Raw genomic sequence first — 14,162 nt, 5'->3', positions numbered from 1 at the left:
AGGCCTAACATGGTACTATCGCAGATTTATTAAAGGTTACGAAGGCATTACAACAACATTAACCAGAATGTTAAAAAATGATAACTTTGTGTGAAGCGAGGAGGCCAATGTGGCTTTCCATCGATTGAAGAAGGCTGTTACTCAACCCCCGATGTTGGCACTCCCTAACTTTTCGATGCCTTTCACCATTGAGTGTGATGCATCAGGAAACACTATTGTGGTTGTATTGATGCAACAAGGTAGATACATAGCCTTTTACAGTCAAGCCTTGAAAGAAAAATCACTAGTTTTATTCACCTGCGAGAAGGAACTGTACTCTTTGGTTTCAACCATCAATAGATGGAGACTATATCTCTTGGGACAAGCCTTTTTGTGGTCAAAACAGACCAACAAAGCTTAAAACATTTATTGGACCAAAAGATAGGGACTCTCATGCAACAAAAACTCTAAGTTGCTTGGTTATGACTTTGAGGTGGAGTACAAAAAGGGGCTTGAGAATAAGGTGATGGATGCACTATCAAGGAAGGAGAAGGGAACCCTAATGCTAATTGCATTTCCATCTATAGAATGGGTAAACAACTAGAAAGCTGCCTACACTAAGGATGAAAAGCTACAAAAGGTTATCAAGTTGTTTTTGGAGGAAGGGCTAAATTCTAATTACACTGTGAGAAATTGATTGTTGTTGTATAAAGGAAGACTATACATTCCTAATGATGGGGATTTCAAGATCAGGGTCTTAGAGTTTATCCAGAAGAACCCGCGTGGGGGGGGGGGACATTCAAGTTGTTTTTGGAGGTAGGGCTACAAGGTATCCTTCGCTCTGAACTAGAATTGTTGAATCACCGCATGGTGAAGGCTGAAGTAATGTGGGAACTCTATTCGAGGTTGAAGGATACCTTTCCCCACCTTGTGGGCAAGGTGTTTTGAAGAAGGGGGCCATGTAAGCAACTGAGTTTTTGACTGAATATGGAGAAATCTAGGGTTTCTATTGTAACAAAAAGGAAGACATGAGAATTGGAAAGGAGATACGAAGCTCTCACCCGTGTACTTTACTTTTTAGTTAAATAGTTTTAGTCTTTTACTTTAACTTGTACTTAGTACGCAGATGGGTTTAGCGTGGGCCATCATCTAGGTTTATTTTATTTAAGTTGGTTTGGTAATGGGTTGGTTTGTTGGTAACCAAGCCATGATTTATTTGCTTCTTTTAATTTCATCAAGTAGGTCTTTAGTTAGCCTCGACAGGATTGGAATAGGCAAGAGTAGTAGCTGTATTGTACCGAGGAAACAACTTGTAAGGATATTTGAAATCAAATATCAAAAATTGTATATGTCCTTAGCCTATTTTCTCTCTAGAGGCCCTCCCTTTGAAATGAGCAACAATTTCTAGGAGTGAAACCCGATGGGTTCCATTCAGTTTCGGTTCGAAACCAAAATCGCACCAACAACCATTACAAATGGAAAGAATGGGCCAAAATCGACCGGTAAATGGGAAAGAAATAGGCGACTTTGGTTTTGGCGTGATCCCGGTTAGTCGTTGGTGTCCCTTCGACAACATGAATGATGGGAAACACATAAATGGAGGTGCAGCTCAATTTTGCCATTTCGGTGCGATGAGAGAGAGATGGCTCGGCATCACAATGTGTGTGTGTGTGTGTGTGTGAGAGAGAGAGAGAGAGAGAGAGAGAGAGAGAGATGCGTTGATGTGTGAGAGAGGAGATGTACCGTTAGCTTATTGCAACGCTGTGTAACGAAATGAGCGCGAAAGGGAGAATCAAGAGAAATGAAGAAGAAGAAGAGAATGGAAGATTAAACCTAATTTGTAACAATGATGTTTGGTGTATTAAACCAAACAGCGTCTCATTTCATTCTTAATTTTTTTTAAATCTAACTAATACGTATAAAACAACGTTGTTTACTGAAACAATGTCGTTTTATCTAAAATATATATAATATAATATGTAATCAGTTCAATCCAGACTTAAATCGAGACCAAACTTGCTGATGGTGGTTTTGACATTTTTCTACTGCTGTCCGATTGGTTCTTCGTTAGTTTCGATAGATTTCGTATTTCGGCAACCGGTTTGAGGCGGCTACGGTCAGTCTTTACAATTTTTGTACACCCCTAACCATTTCTTTGTGTGACCTTTTGCTGTTTTAATTAGTTTGTTACTGTAAAAGATTATTTAGATAGTAAAATGAAATAAAATGATTTTAAATAAAAGTTAAAAATTAAATAAAATATTATTAGAATATTATTTTTTAATATTATTATTATTTTAAAATTTTAATTATTTATTATATTTTATATAAAAATTAAAAAAACCTATAAGAATAATGCGATATAAAATGAGATCTACTGTAACTGCTGAAACGACAAAACGTTTGTGTGTTCTAGGCTGTGATGACTGACACGAACCCTGCCGTGTCAATAAACGTCGATGAGGTAGTCCCCACGTAACTGAGTCACACGTCATCGATAAGGTTACACGCACACTGGATCACATCCCTTTAACCGCAACGCTAATCCAAAATCCAAACCGAAACAAACCCATCTCAGTTCTCCCCCAAATCGGAAGAGAAAAAAATGGACCGTTCTGCACCGGAAAAACTGATCCTTGTGAGCCGGGAGCCGGGAGGGATTGCGTTCGTAACCATCAACCGGCCGAAGTCGCTGAACTCGTTGACCAAGTCTATGATGACGGACCTGGCCCAGGCTTTCAAGGCCCTGGACCGGGACGAGTCGATCCGAGTGATAGTCCTGTCCGGGTCCGGTCGGGCTTTCTGCTCGGGTGTGGACCTGACCGCGGCGGAGGACGTGTTCAAGGGCGACGTGAAGGACTCGGAGTCCGACCCGGTGGCCCAGATGGAGCGTTGCCGAAAGCCTATAATCGGAGCCATCGGAGGGTTCGCGGTCACCGCCGGGTTCGAGATCGCGCTCGCTTGTGATATTCTGGTCGCTGCTAAGGGAGCCAAGTTTATGGACACTCACGCTAGGTTTGTAGCTCAGTTTTTTCATCCCTATCCGGTTTTTGTTTCATTTCTGAATGAAATTTACTTTTTTTAATCTGTTGGACTCGATTATAGTGTCTAAACAATATTTTCATGCGTATATATCAATTTTAGAAGATATTTATATGTCATGAAGTTGCATGCTGGGTGGCGGAAGAGCTGTCGCAATTCTCTGTGAGGAGTTAAATACACTTCAGACAGTAGCAGCTGGCATGATGACTGTTATAATTGTTGGGCACAACCATTTGGCCAAATGTTTTTGGGTTTAGTTTACTCCATTCATCTTCCTACACGAGTCGTTTAAGGCCACCTTTAAAATTTAAACTCAACATCAACTTAATGTTGTAGTGTAATTTTAAATTGAGTTTAATATCTATATTCAATTTTTAAATTATTGAACTCATTTAATTTTATAATTTTTTTTAACTTAACACCTCTTTATACATGAGATTTATAATTTTTTTTAATTTTATATAAATATATATAAATTTATCTTAACATCTAAATATATTTAAACTCATTTTAGATGATTTCACAAAACTCACTCTACCGTCTCAACTCAATACTATTCATAAAGAACTCAACTTATTTCAACATGACCTAAGTGAAAAACATCCATGATTTTGCATTGGATTTGCAGTTTAGAGGATATTGTTTATTGGCTGCTTCATAGAGTTGATACTTTTCCCCTGGACTTCGGTTGATTTTGGTTAGGCGGCAGAATGATGATGCCTGTTTTTAGGACTTTAACACGTGTTTCAAATAAATTTTGGTGTGCACAATTTTTTTTCCTCACAGGTTTGGAATATTTCCTTCCTGGGGTCTCTCTCAGAAGCTTTCACGTATAATTGGTCCCAACAAAGCGCGTGAAGTTTCTTTGGCAGCCATGCCACTAACTGCCGAAATAGCTGAGAAGTTGGGCTTCGTCAACCATGTTGTTGACGAAGGTGAATTGTTGAAAAAAGCCAGAGAAATTGCTGAAGCCATTGTGAAAAATAATCAGGACTTGGTGTTGAGGTATAAGTCAGTCATAAATGATGGCCTCAAGCTGGACTTGGGTCACGCCCTTGCGCTAGAAAAGGTGAGTTAATTTTTTAATGGAATAAAATTAACAATTCAATTTGACTGTGGTTACTGGCAGTCTACTTCGACCTAGCCTCTTGGTGTGTTTATGGATTTTTCTTCCATTTTGTTCCTTGTTACCTTTTTTCTTCCATCCTGTCAATCTGTTTTTGCAGTTAAAGATCTTTTGCTTCTTTTTTTTTTTTTTTTTTGTCCGTAGTAGGAGACTTTTACATGAATTTCCAGATGGACTGCTGTCTTCATTTACTGTCTTTTGAAGCATGTACTTAATTACTTACCTAATTTCTGTACATGTATTTTAAAAGCTCACGTTTCTTGTAAGATCGCTTTATGGGTTCTAAAATTAAATTGCATTGTTTAGCTATGCCAAACTAACTATAAATGAATTGCATGGCTCATCTTTTTTGTGTCATCACTTTATTGTTGTTGTGGGGTCTGAAATTAAATTTGAGTTGGTTTTTGTAACACTCAGAATTAGGTATAGGACAATGGTGAATGAGATTACACATTGTATGGGAGGGAAAACTTCTGCAGTTTATAATGATTCCATGAGGTCAATTGTAACATTGAATAATCCTTTCAGAACATAAACGTAAATATGGCTTGTGTTTTCCTGTGATTGTTGTAATTTTAGTATATCAAACTTAGAGATGGAATGTACAGAGCTCAAGTTTCTTGTGACATCACATTTTATGCCTGTGATCTTCAGATTTCTTGTAACCTCACTTTCTCTGTCTATGATCTTTGAGAGCATCACGAATTTGCATTATTTTAAATGGTTTGAACAACCATTATACGAATTAAACAAAAGCTTATTGAGCTTGGAATTCGTTTTTAGCTAAGCTAGAAGTATTTGATTGCAGTATGTGACCATTCTCTGCCTGGATCTCAGAGAGCAGGTAAGAATTAAATTACACATCTCATAAAACTCAGAGCTGTAAACAAGTCGTACACGCGTCTACAAAGTACTGCTTTCTGTGATAGATTGTACGAGTTCTTTGAATAATATTTACAATATGTTGCCGTCTTCTTTGTTTGATGACTGGTTAGAATGTAGAATCCGTTAAGAATTAGGCTTCCAATTTTCTTGTTTCTCCCACCATAATTTACTTAAGCATGTGCATTGTTAATGCTATTTTCAGGAGAGGGCTCATGAGTATTACGATGGAATGACCAAAGAACAGTTCAAGAAGATGCAGGAATTCATAGCAGGCCGGAGTTCAAAGAAACCTTCTTCAAAGATGTAGAATTGCCGAAGTACCGGACCTCTGTTGCCAAAATAACACCCACTGCCTCTCTTTTAGGCAGAAATTCTGCATATAAGAGCATTGGTATTGGTTTGGTCAAATTCATCTTTAAATTTGACTAATATCAATAATTTTTTTATATTTGCCTATTTCATCAAAATTCAATCTCCATATTGGATTAGTCATTCATTCTTTATATAATAATAAAATATTAATAAATTAATAAATTTTTTATTTAATTTATTTTCTCACATTTTGTAATTCTACCAATTAAATGTTAGTAATAATTATATTCTAATTAGATTAATATTAAAAAAAAAAGTATTATTAAATGTTAATAATAATTATATTCTAATTAAATTAATATTAAAAGAAGTATTATTAAATGTTAATAATAATAATAATTATATTATATTCAATTAAAGTTAAAAAATATTATTAAATGTTAATAATAATTATATTCTAAATGTTAAATGTTAATTATATTTTAATTAATTTAATTTATTTGTTTTAAATGAGAAATTAATATTTTAATATTTGATAAATGAATAGTAATCTTTTATCTTTAGTTAATTATTGTAGTAAAAGTTTAAATTATTTTAGATTTGTCTAATTTAATATAAAAGATTTTTGAGTTAAATTATATAAAATTTGGTCAAACATCTCATTCGGCCAAGTTAATGCGGATGCCCTAAGCTGTAGATTGCTATCAGGGTAATAATGGTAAAGCCCAGCTCTAATGGCTAATGGCAATTTTCCTCCCTCTTCCTCGAAATTCTAAACAACGTGTTTTTATATCAATTAATGTTGGTTACAATTTTATACCTTAATTTGTGACTTTTTGGCTGTGACATTGTAATTATAGAGGAAGCAGCAAAACAATCCTGTTTGGATGGCCAACACGGATAGATGTTTTCATCTCTTATCTTACACTAATTTTTTCTATCTAAAAATATTATATTTTATCTTTAAATTTTAAAAATATCTTCTTAAATAAACAGTAATAAATAATAAAAATTTGACATGAATAATATGTGAATAGTGTATAAACAGTATATAAACAGTATAATCTGACAAACAATGCATGCATAATATAATCTGACATGAACAGTATATAAATAGTAAACCATCCGGTTACTCTCGTTAAATAGTAGGATTATATATTTATCAAATTTTAAAAATTAAAAATTATCTTATCTTATTTTATCTTATTATATAAATATATTTTTTTTACAAATTATTTTATTTTATTTTAATTTAAAATTTTAATTATTATTTAAAATATCTCATTTTATTTTATTTAAATTGTGTATCCAAACGAGTAATAGGCCGATGTTGTAGTTTTGCATAGATTGTCTTGTTCAGCATCACGAAGAGATTTTCCCACCTATTTTTTTAATTTTTTTATTTTAATGAGAGCCACGTACTTTGTTAGTAGTTGGGAAATGGTAGATACGCCGGGTGCTGTATTACATATTTTAGTAGGTAAGGTGTTGGTAGTGATCCCATTCCACGTATAAATTAATAATAATAATAATAATAATAATAATAATAATAATAATAATAATAATAAAGATTGTAAAAATTTTATGTTTAGCTATTTTTATTTATTTTTTATATATTTTAAAATAATTATTTTGATTAATTATATCAATAATATATATAAAAAATACGTAAAAATGACAGTAAAATATCAACACCTAGCATCCAAAAGATTCGTCCTTAAGAGCGTTGAGCGCCCTTAAATTGATAAAGAAGCTGAAAACGCCCAACGACCAACAAGAAAGATATAGATCTTAAATTCTGGGGTGGGGTACGAGGTTCGTTCAATACGGCTATAAAGATATAAATATCTGTCCAATATACCAAACAAATTATATATGAACCCACACCAAAAGAAAAGGTGGCCTTGAATGTTGATGGATCGGTAGGACTTTGTCTTTGAGAGCAAGAATCCCGGAACCTTTACAAGTATTTCGTTAAAATCGTTGCGGAAAGGTTTCACTTCATCCCTGTATAAAATGCTCCTCCGGTAATCTCACCGGCCGCCTACTAGACAGCAACAAGTCGGAGAACAAAAATGGCTTCAGGTACGTCTCTTTCATCCCATCATTTCAGGCACCATGAAATCTGCTGAAATATTGCTGTGTATTATTGTCGTGTTCGAAAACTTTGGGAAGTTTGGAGCTTTATACTTGGAATAGTGTGATGGTGGATGAAAGTCATGAACAATATCTTTAAACTACTTTCTTCGTGGCAAGTATGTTGGTACGAGCTTGGTACGGCTGTTCTCTGCAAAATCGTTTTCTCCTTTCTTGTTCCTTTTTTTTTTTTAATTTTTTGTAAGGGTCCGTTCTTGTTCTAAGGTGCTGTTTGCTTGATTGGCCTACAAGGAAAACAGCTACCCATTAACTTGTTCTTGTGTCCTACAAAATGAATTAGCAGATATATATGCAAGGATGATCGATCTAGAGATATTTTCTTTAAAAAAGAAAAAATCCTTACCCTTAATTCTTTTATAAAAATATTTCTGTTGAGCCCAAAAGAATTCAAGACAATCCCTTGAATACCTATAATTCTAGGAAAATCATAATTTTAAAGAAAAAATCAAGCATATAAAGTATATTTCCTTTAGATTTCTTTGAAAATGTAAGCCAAATCTTATAAAGAATAATGATATATATTTGCAACCCTATAATATGTAAGTATTGTATACTCTCTTTAAAAAAAAAATGAATATAACTGGGATTCATATGAAAATATTAATTTTTTTTTTAAATAATGAACCCTACCAATTTTGTGAAAAAGAGTGTCCGAGGTTTACTGTATCTAGTATTACTTATTTATAAAATAAGATTTATTTTTTATTTAAAAATTGATTAAAATTTTTTGAGATTCTTGTATTTCACATGTAGCACAATAGAAGGAAAGGGTGAATTAAGTACTTCAACTGGATGCATCATGATATATACCCGAATTAAAGCAATTAAATTAGGTGGGTCATGGTCCATGGATGAGGCCTAGCTAGAACATTTCATTATTAATATCTTTGTCTCATGATCACATTCAATAGACAACGAGAGTTATGTTATTTATAAATCCGGTATATACCGCACTAATTATTGAAAGACTCATTCATCGTTAAATCCACAAAAAGAGTCCAAATCCCAGAGTACTTTTTTATGGAAATTGTACAGTAATTTGTCACCTCAATGATAGTTTAGTGTTAATAATTAGGCTTACTATTCCATATATGGCGTGTCTAGCTTTGTTGTTGAAACATTCGCATGGCGATCATGTTGATTACTAGGGTTGGGCTCCGATTCCAAATAAGAGCAGATTCCGACTCCAATTTTAGTTGCTAGAGTCAAAGTTAAAAGTCGAAACTCCATAGTTGAAGGAAAGAAGAAAAATAAAAAAAATAAGAAAAAAAAAGAAAATAGCATCTTTAACCGTGTACTGCATTTGAAATGGTATACACACATTCATAAACAAAAATTTTAGCATCTTTCAACATGATACAGCAGCAAAAACAAAACATTTCACAAAAATTATAACAAAGAACAACTTGTTCCTTTCATTTCCTTAAAATTCTCCATTACTTTTTACATACAAAGAAATCCACTAAAGAATTTCAAGACTGCAACGAAGACTAGTAGTATTGGTGGTGTAAGAATCGAATGATGTTCTCACGAAGAAAACCATTGCAGTTGAAAATGAAAACAGTGCTAGAATCATCAACGACCATTGCTTCTTCTAAATCGCCAACACCCAAGCGCCCTGCTTCGGCATTCTTGTAACTGTCTTGCTATTGAGGATTTTCGCATTCTAGGATTTCGGATTCCAAGCTAGTGCGAGGACTCGAATAACTATCCGAAACTTGAATGGCGGGACTCATTGTCTCATGAATGAAGAAAGGGGATTCCCCAGTTTTGGACCCCGATTATCGACTGCGGAGAAGTGAGAAAACAGAAGAAGGGAAAAAACAATATCAGTTGAGGAAATGCGTAGGAGGAAGAATTAGGATTTTAAGTTGGAAATATATAGAATAGGAAAGTGGCATCGTTTCCTCCTTTTCTTCAAAAAAGTTTGCAAAACATGACTATCTTGTACGCACTTGCGGGAAGAGGGGGCTCAAATGTGGGTCAAAAGCGTTGCAAAACAGTGTTTCAACCGTTAGGTCACTCAATTACTTTTTATTTATCTTACATGAGTAATGCTACGTTGGAATTGCAAACGCCGCGCAATCGTTTTGAAAAAGAGTGGAGTTCATAATTAAAAAGTTAGTTTTTTTTTCATGTAGGTTCCATATTCATTCATTTTTTTCAAAACGACTGCACGCCGCTTGCACAATCACGATTACAAATATCATTTCTCATAATTCATTATCAAATATATTAAATATAAATATCAGAATCGGAGTTCGAAGTTCGGACAATCCTTTTTTCGACAAACTCTTAACTACAAATTCTAAATTTTGGAACAAAGTCAGAGTCGGAGCTGTTTTGCCCAACCTTAGTCCTTCATAGTTAATATTTGCTAGAGTCACTATTGCACTCCAACCGAAACGTTGGTGCTCCCCCCATCATGGCCATGCTTTTTGACGTGGTCACATGGTTATTTTCCTTGCGTACGTGGTCAAGAATGGCTTCTTGGTCTGGATCAAGTACTGTGCTTGTTTCATTGCAAGCAACATCAAATCTACCTACGGTGAGATTGAGGACTTCTAATTCCCATGCATGACAGATCCCATAATTTGCCTCAAAACTTCTAAGCCATCGATCTTTTTGTTTTTATCTACCTCAACAAAGGGGAAAATTCTTTTTATCTCTCTCTGATCTGATTTTGGACAGTGGAATATTTCAGCATTGCAGGAAAATGATCACGCGATTCATGATGAAGAGGCCGCTAAGTTCAGACAATTTGATGTCGTCAATGATTGCTCCGACCATTACTTCGCCAATTCAAAGCATGCAGCGTACAAGAGAGCTTGCTTCACCAGCACAGGAAATGGGGCTCTATACAAGAAGATTATGCAAGATTGGAGGATTCTTGAGAAGGATCTCCCGGAATCTATCTACGTACGTGCCTACGCTGGAAGGATTGACCTCCTCCGGGCGGCCATCATCGGTGCTCGAGAAACTCCCTACCACGACGGCCTTTTCTTCTTCGATTTTGCATTCCCTTGCGATTATCCAAATCGGCCTCCTCTCGTATATTACCACTCTCACGGTCTCAGATTGAATCCAAATTTGTACAGTGGTGGTGCTGTTTGTCTGAGCTTGTTGAACACCTGGTTTGGCACCGAGAATGAGAAGTGGAACCCTTCTGTCTCTACGGTTCTTCAGGTTCTGGTTTCACTCCAAGGGATTGTGCTAAATGACAAACCTTACTACAATGAGCCCGGATTCAAGCTTTCTGGGTCTTGGGAAACTTACAATGAAGATGCTTTCTTGTTGTCGTGCAAGACAATGCTGTCCTTGCTTCAAAACCCACCCAGAAATTTTGAGGCTTTCGTTGTTGGGCATTTCTGTGAGCGGGCAAAATCCATTTTAAGTGCTTGTAAGGCTTACCAGAATGGTCATGTCAGGGTCGGTCTCTACCGTGATGAAAACAGGCCAATTTGTATGAGTGAGATCCAAGCATCAGACAAATTTAAGAAGTCGATGGACAAGCTTTACAAGGATCTTTTAGTGGGCTTCGCGAAGAATGGAGCTTCTAATCTGCAGAATGATCTTATCGAAGAGTTTGGGGATGAGATTGAAAATATCGATTTAAAACAAAAAAGGGTCACTCATGAGAAGAAGAAACTTGGAGAATCTTGCGAGATTATTGTGTATTTGAAGAGCATTTTGGGACTGAATAAGGGCGGTAAGAAACTAAAAAATAACGCAAATGGGATCAAAATGAACACCTCTTGACAGATCATCTGCAAGTAGCTGCTACTGGTCTATTCAATTAGGAAGAATGAAGGAATGAGGAGAGAGAATTTTCTTGTTTTTATGTAATTACGAAGTAGGGAAAGACCTTTTTCGCAGAGCAGAGAATACTTGAGCATGAGTTATTAAACTTCCTTGGCTCAATGATCAATGAATATCTTTCGGTTCCATCTGTTGATGATTGATCACTGACTAGCGAAGATTTCTTATTTGTATTTAGTTATAATATTTGTAATGTCTGTTAGAGTAGTACCTAGACACATGATATTGATGGTTTCAGATGCTATTCAATATTAATTACACACAAACGCATTTTGATCTTTGTATAAATCATTTAAACCCTAAAATTTGAGTTGTTACATTCAAATCTTAATATTTATCTTTTAAATTTAATTATGTCACACAAGTACTTTACTAAGTATATTCTACCCACAAACTTGGAAATGGAATTTTTCATCAAAGAATATTAATGACATAATCCAACTTTTCCATATATATTAATGTCGTAATAGATAGATGAGATAAGATGAGATTATTAGTGAAGTGTAAATAATAATAAAATGATTGAAGTTAAGATATTATAGAAAATGAGAGAAAAAAATTGAATTAAAATATTATAATGTTAAAATATTATTATAATATTAGTTTTTAATATAACTTTTGTTTGGGATATGAAAAAGTTAGAATTAAAATTTTAATTCTTTTTACACTTTTATATTTATATTTTTAATTTTTTTAATAAGTCATATTCCACTTCAAAAGTACAAAGTAAGTGGTATAAATATAATAATATATATATATATATTTTTAAAAGGATAAATATAATAATATTGAATCTTATTAATAAAAAAATAATATTTATATATATATATATATATATATTTTAAGTGATGCCTACTTTCCCACGTAGCCTTGCACAGGATTTGACTGTTTGGAGTTTTTACAAGACATTTGTCCATTACTGGATATTTAATAAATATGGTATTTGTACGCTGCCCAGCTCCAATTGTTCCAACCAACCCCTGGAAATATGGCCGCATGCTGCACCTATTTTAATCGATAGAATCCAAAGCTCTCATCTCTAACCTACATCCATCACTAATGCATCCAATGCCCGTAATTGACGGAACGCATTTGACGGTTTTGGGGGTTTGAATCAGGAAAATGATAGTTCCATCAATCACGCTGGGAGCCTGGGAGCTATTGCTGATCAATTTTTTTTATTTTTTTGTCTTTGTGAATTGTGATTAAAGAAATATTTTTTTTTAATGATATTACAAATTTTTTAAAAAAATATTTAAAATTGTTAAAAAATATTCATATAAAAGAAAATAAAAATAAAAAACACTAACATAACTAATGGTAGAAGCAATGGATGTAGCAATCCTTTGAATAAACACTTTCGCGAGCATGCGAAACTTGGGTCAACAATTTTGCCCTCTTAGGACATGCTTGGAGTTGAGACACAAAATTTTTATTTTATTTTATTTTTAAATATAATTTAAATATAAAATTTTTTAAACTAATGTTATAATTTTTTCAAACTAATCATTACAACTTTTTCAAATATTTAAATAAAAAATAAAAAATAATTCCAACTTTTTTAAATTTAAAAAAAATAAAATAAAATTATAAAACTATAAACCTATAATATTTCAACTTTATAATATTCTTTATTCAATTTTTTTTTCTTTTCTTTTTCAAAATCTAAAAAATATTTAATTTAAACTATCTCACTATTATTCATAAATTATTTTATTACTATTATAAAATTTTCCATCTCACTTCCCAAATTGGCTGTTAGATAAAAAAGGTGTTTTTAAGCAGGTATATTTGTTCTATCGCCACATGACATGATATTATCCAATTAATTAAGCTTGCGAAAATCTTCATGGATGATGAAAATAAAATTTGAGCAAATTGGAGACCATATGGTATAATGCGTTGTGACCTATAGGTTATAAGAATGGATCACGCTAAATTTTTGGTCAACTCTTTTTTTTTAATATTTATATATATTTTATATACAATTATGAAATCCGTAAATATAGCGTAATTGTTTTAAAAAATAGTGAGATCTATTATTAAAAATTAAATTTTTTATGTGAATATAATATTTTATTTTTTTTTTTTTCAAAACAATTACACGACAGTAACATAATTTATAATTATAAATATATATATATATATATATATATAAACACACTTGTGCTGGTGGAATACATGAGTAAGATGACATTTTGCTGTCTCCTCATTTGGATGCCTTGTCGAAAAGGACATCAAAGTAGACATTTGAAGAGCAAAAACAGCATAGAGACATCGAGTAGTAATATGTTTAATTTTTACACACAATTATTTTATAATTTTTACTAACTCTTTAAGAAAATATTATTAATTTTTAAATTATAACCTATCAAATTAAAAAAACTCAAAAATAAAAAAGATAATAATTTGCTTAAGACTTGTGTAAAATGGTAAAATAACTGTGCATACATAATTCATTTTGAGGAATTGTTGGTTCATATTTTTTTTAGATAATAAATTCACAAACTGACTGATTCGTTGTGATGTATTATATTATAAAATTATTTTTATTTTAAAATAAATCTAATATATTTCATATAGTCATATCAATTCATATTGTGATGTATTATATTATAAAAGTATTTTTATTATAAAGTAAATATAATATATTTTATATAGTCATATTAATTTGTAAATTTATTTTTATGAAATATTTTGTAAAACTAATTGGGTTCATTCTTTTTATATGTATATATTATAATAAAATTACTGTTCAGGTTCTGGTGTTGTCACTTTTTCAAAATGGTAACTGTGGTTTAGAAAGTTTAGAATTAGCACCTATGATATCAATGGTCTCGCT

At 32.9% G+C, this 14,162-nt stretch overlaps 2 protein-coding genes across 3 annotated transcripts; both read left to right on the top strand.

Annotated features, from left to right (window-relative positions):
- Positions 1-2,428: 2,428 nt before the first annotated feature.
- Positions 2,429-5,510, top strand: LOC122317903 (probable enoyl-CoA hydratase 1, peroxisomal). Its single transcript, XM_043134980.1, has 3 exons — positions 2,429-2,994; positions 3,808-4,090; positions 5,235-5,510. The coding sequence occupies exons 1-3, from the start codon at positions 2,585-2,587 to the stop codon at positions 5,337-5,339; spliced, it is 798 nt and encodes a 265-aa protein (XP_042990914.1). The 5' UTR covers positions 2,429-2,584; the 3' UTR covers positions 5,340-5,510.
- Positions 5,511-7,144: 1,634 nt separating this feature from the next.
- Positions 7,145-11,528, top strand: LOC122317896 (probable ubiquitin-conjugating enzyme E2 25). Of its 2 annotated transcripts, none has more exons than XM_043134968.1 (2): positions 7,145-7,429; positions 10,193-11,528. In XM_043134968.1, exon 2 carries the CDS (start codon positions 10,373-10,375, stop codon positions 11,258-11,260), a length of 888 nt encoding a protein of 295 aa, XP_042990902.1. In that variant the 5' UTR covers positions 7,145-7,429; positions 10,193-10,372; the 3' UTR covers positions 11,261-11,528. The 2 variants fall into 2 exon arrangements, with proteins under 2 accessions (XP_042990902.1, XP_042990891.1); XM_043134957.1 differs by having other exon boundaries at positions 7,157-7,429; positions 10,206-11,528.
- Positions 11,529-14,162: the final 2,634 nt, after the last annotated feature.

Source organism: Carya illinoinensis, chromosome 1, assembly GCF_018687715.1.
Source record: "Carya illinoinensis cultivar Pawnee chromosome 1, C.illinoinensisPawnee_v1, whole genome shotgun sequence".
Lineage (NCBI taxonomy): Eukaryota > Viridiplantae > Streptophyta > Magnoliopsida > Fagales > Juglandaceae > Carya > Carya illinoinensis.
This window is presented reverse-complemented; position numbering and strand designations above follow the sequence as displayed.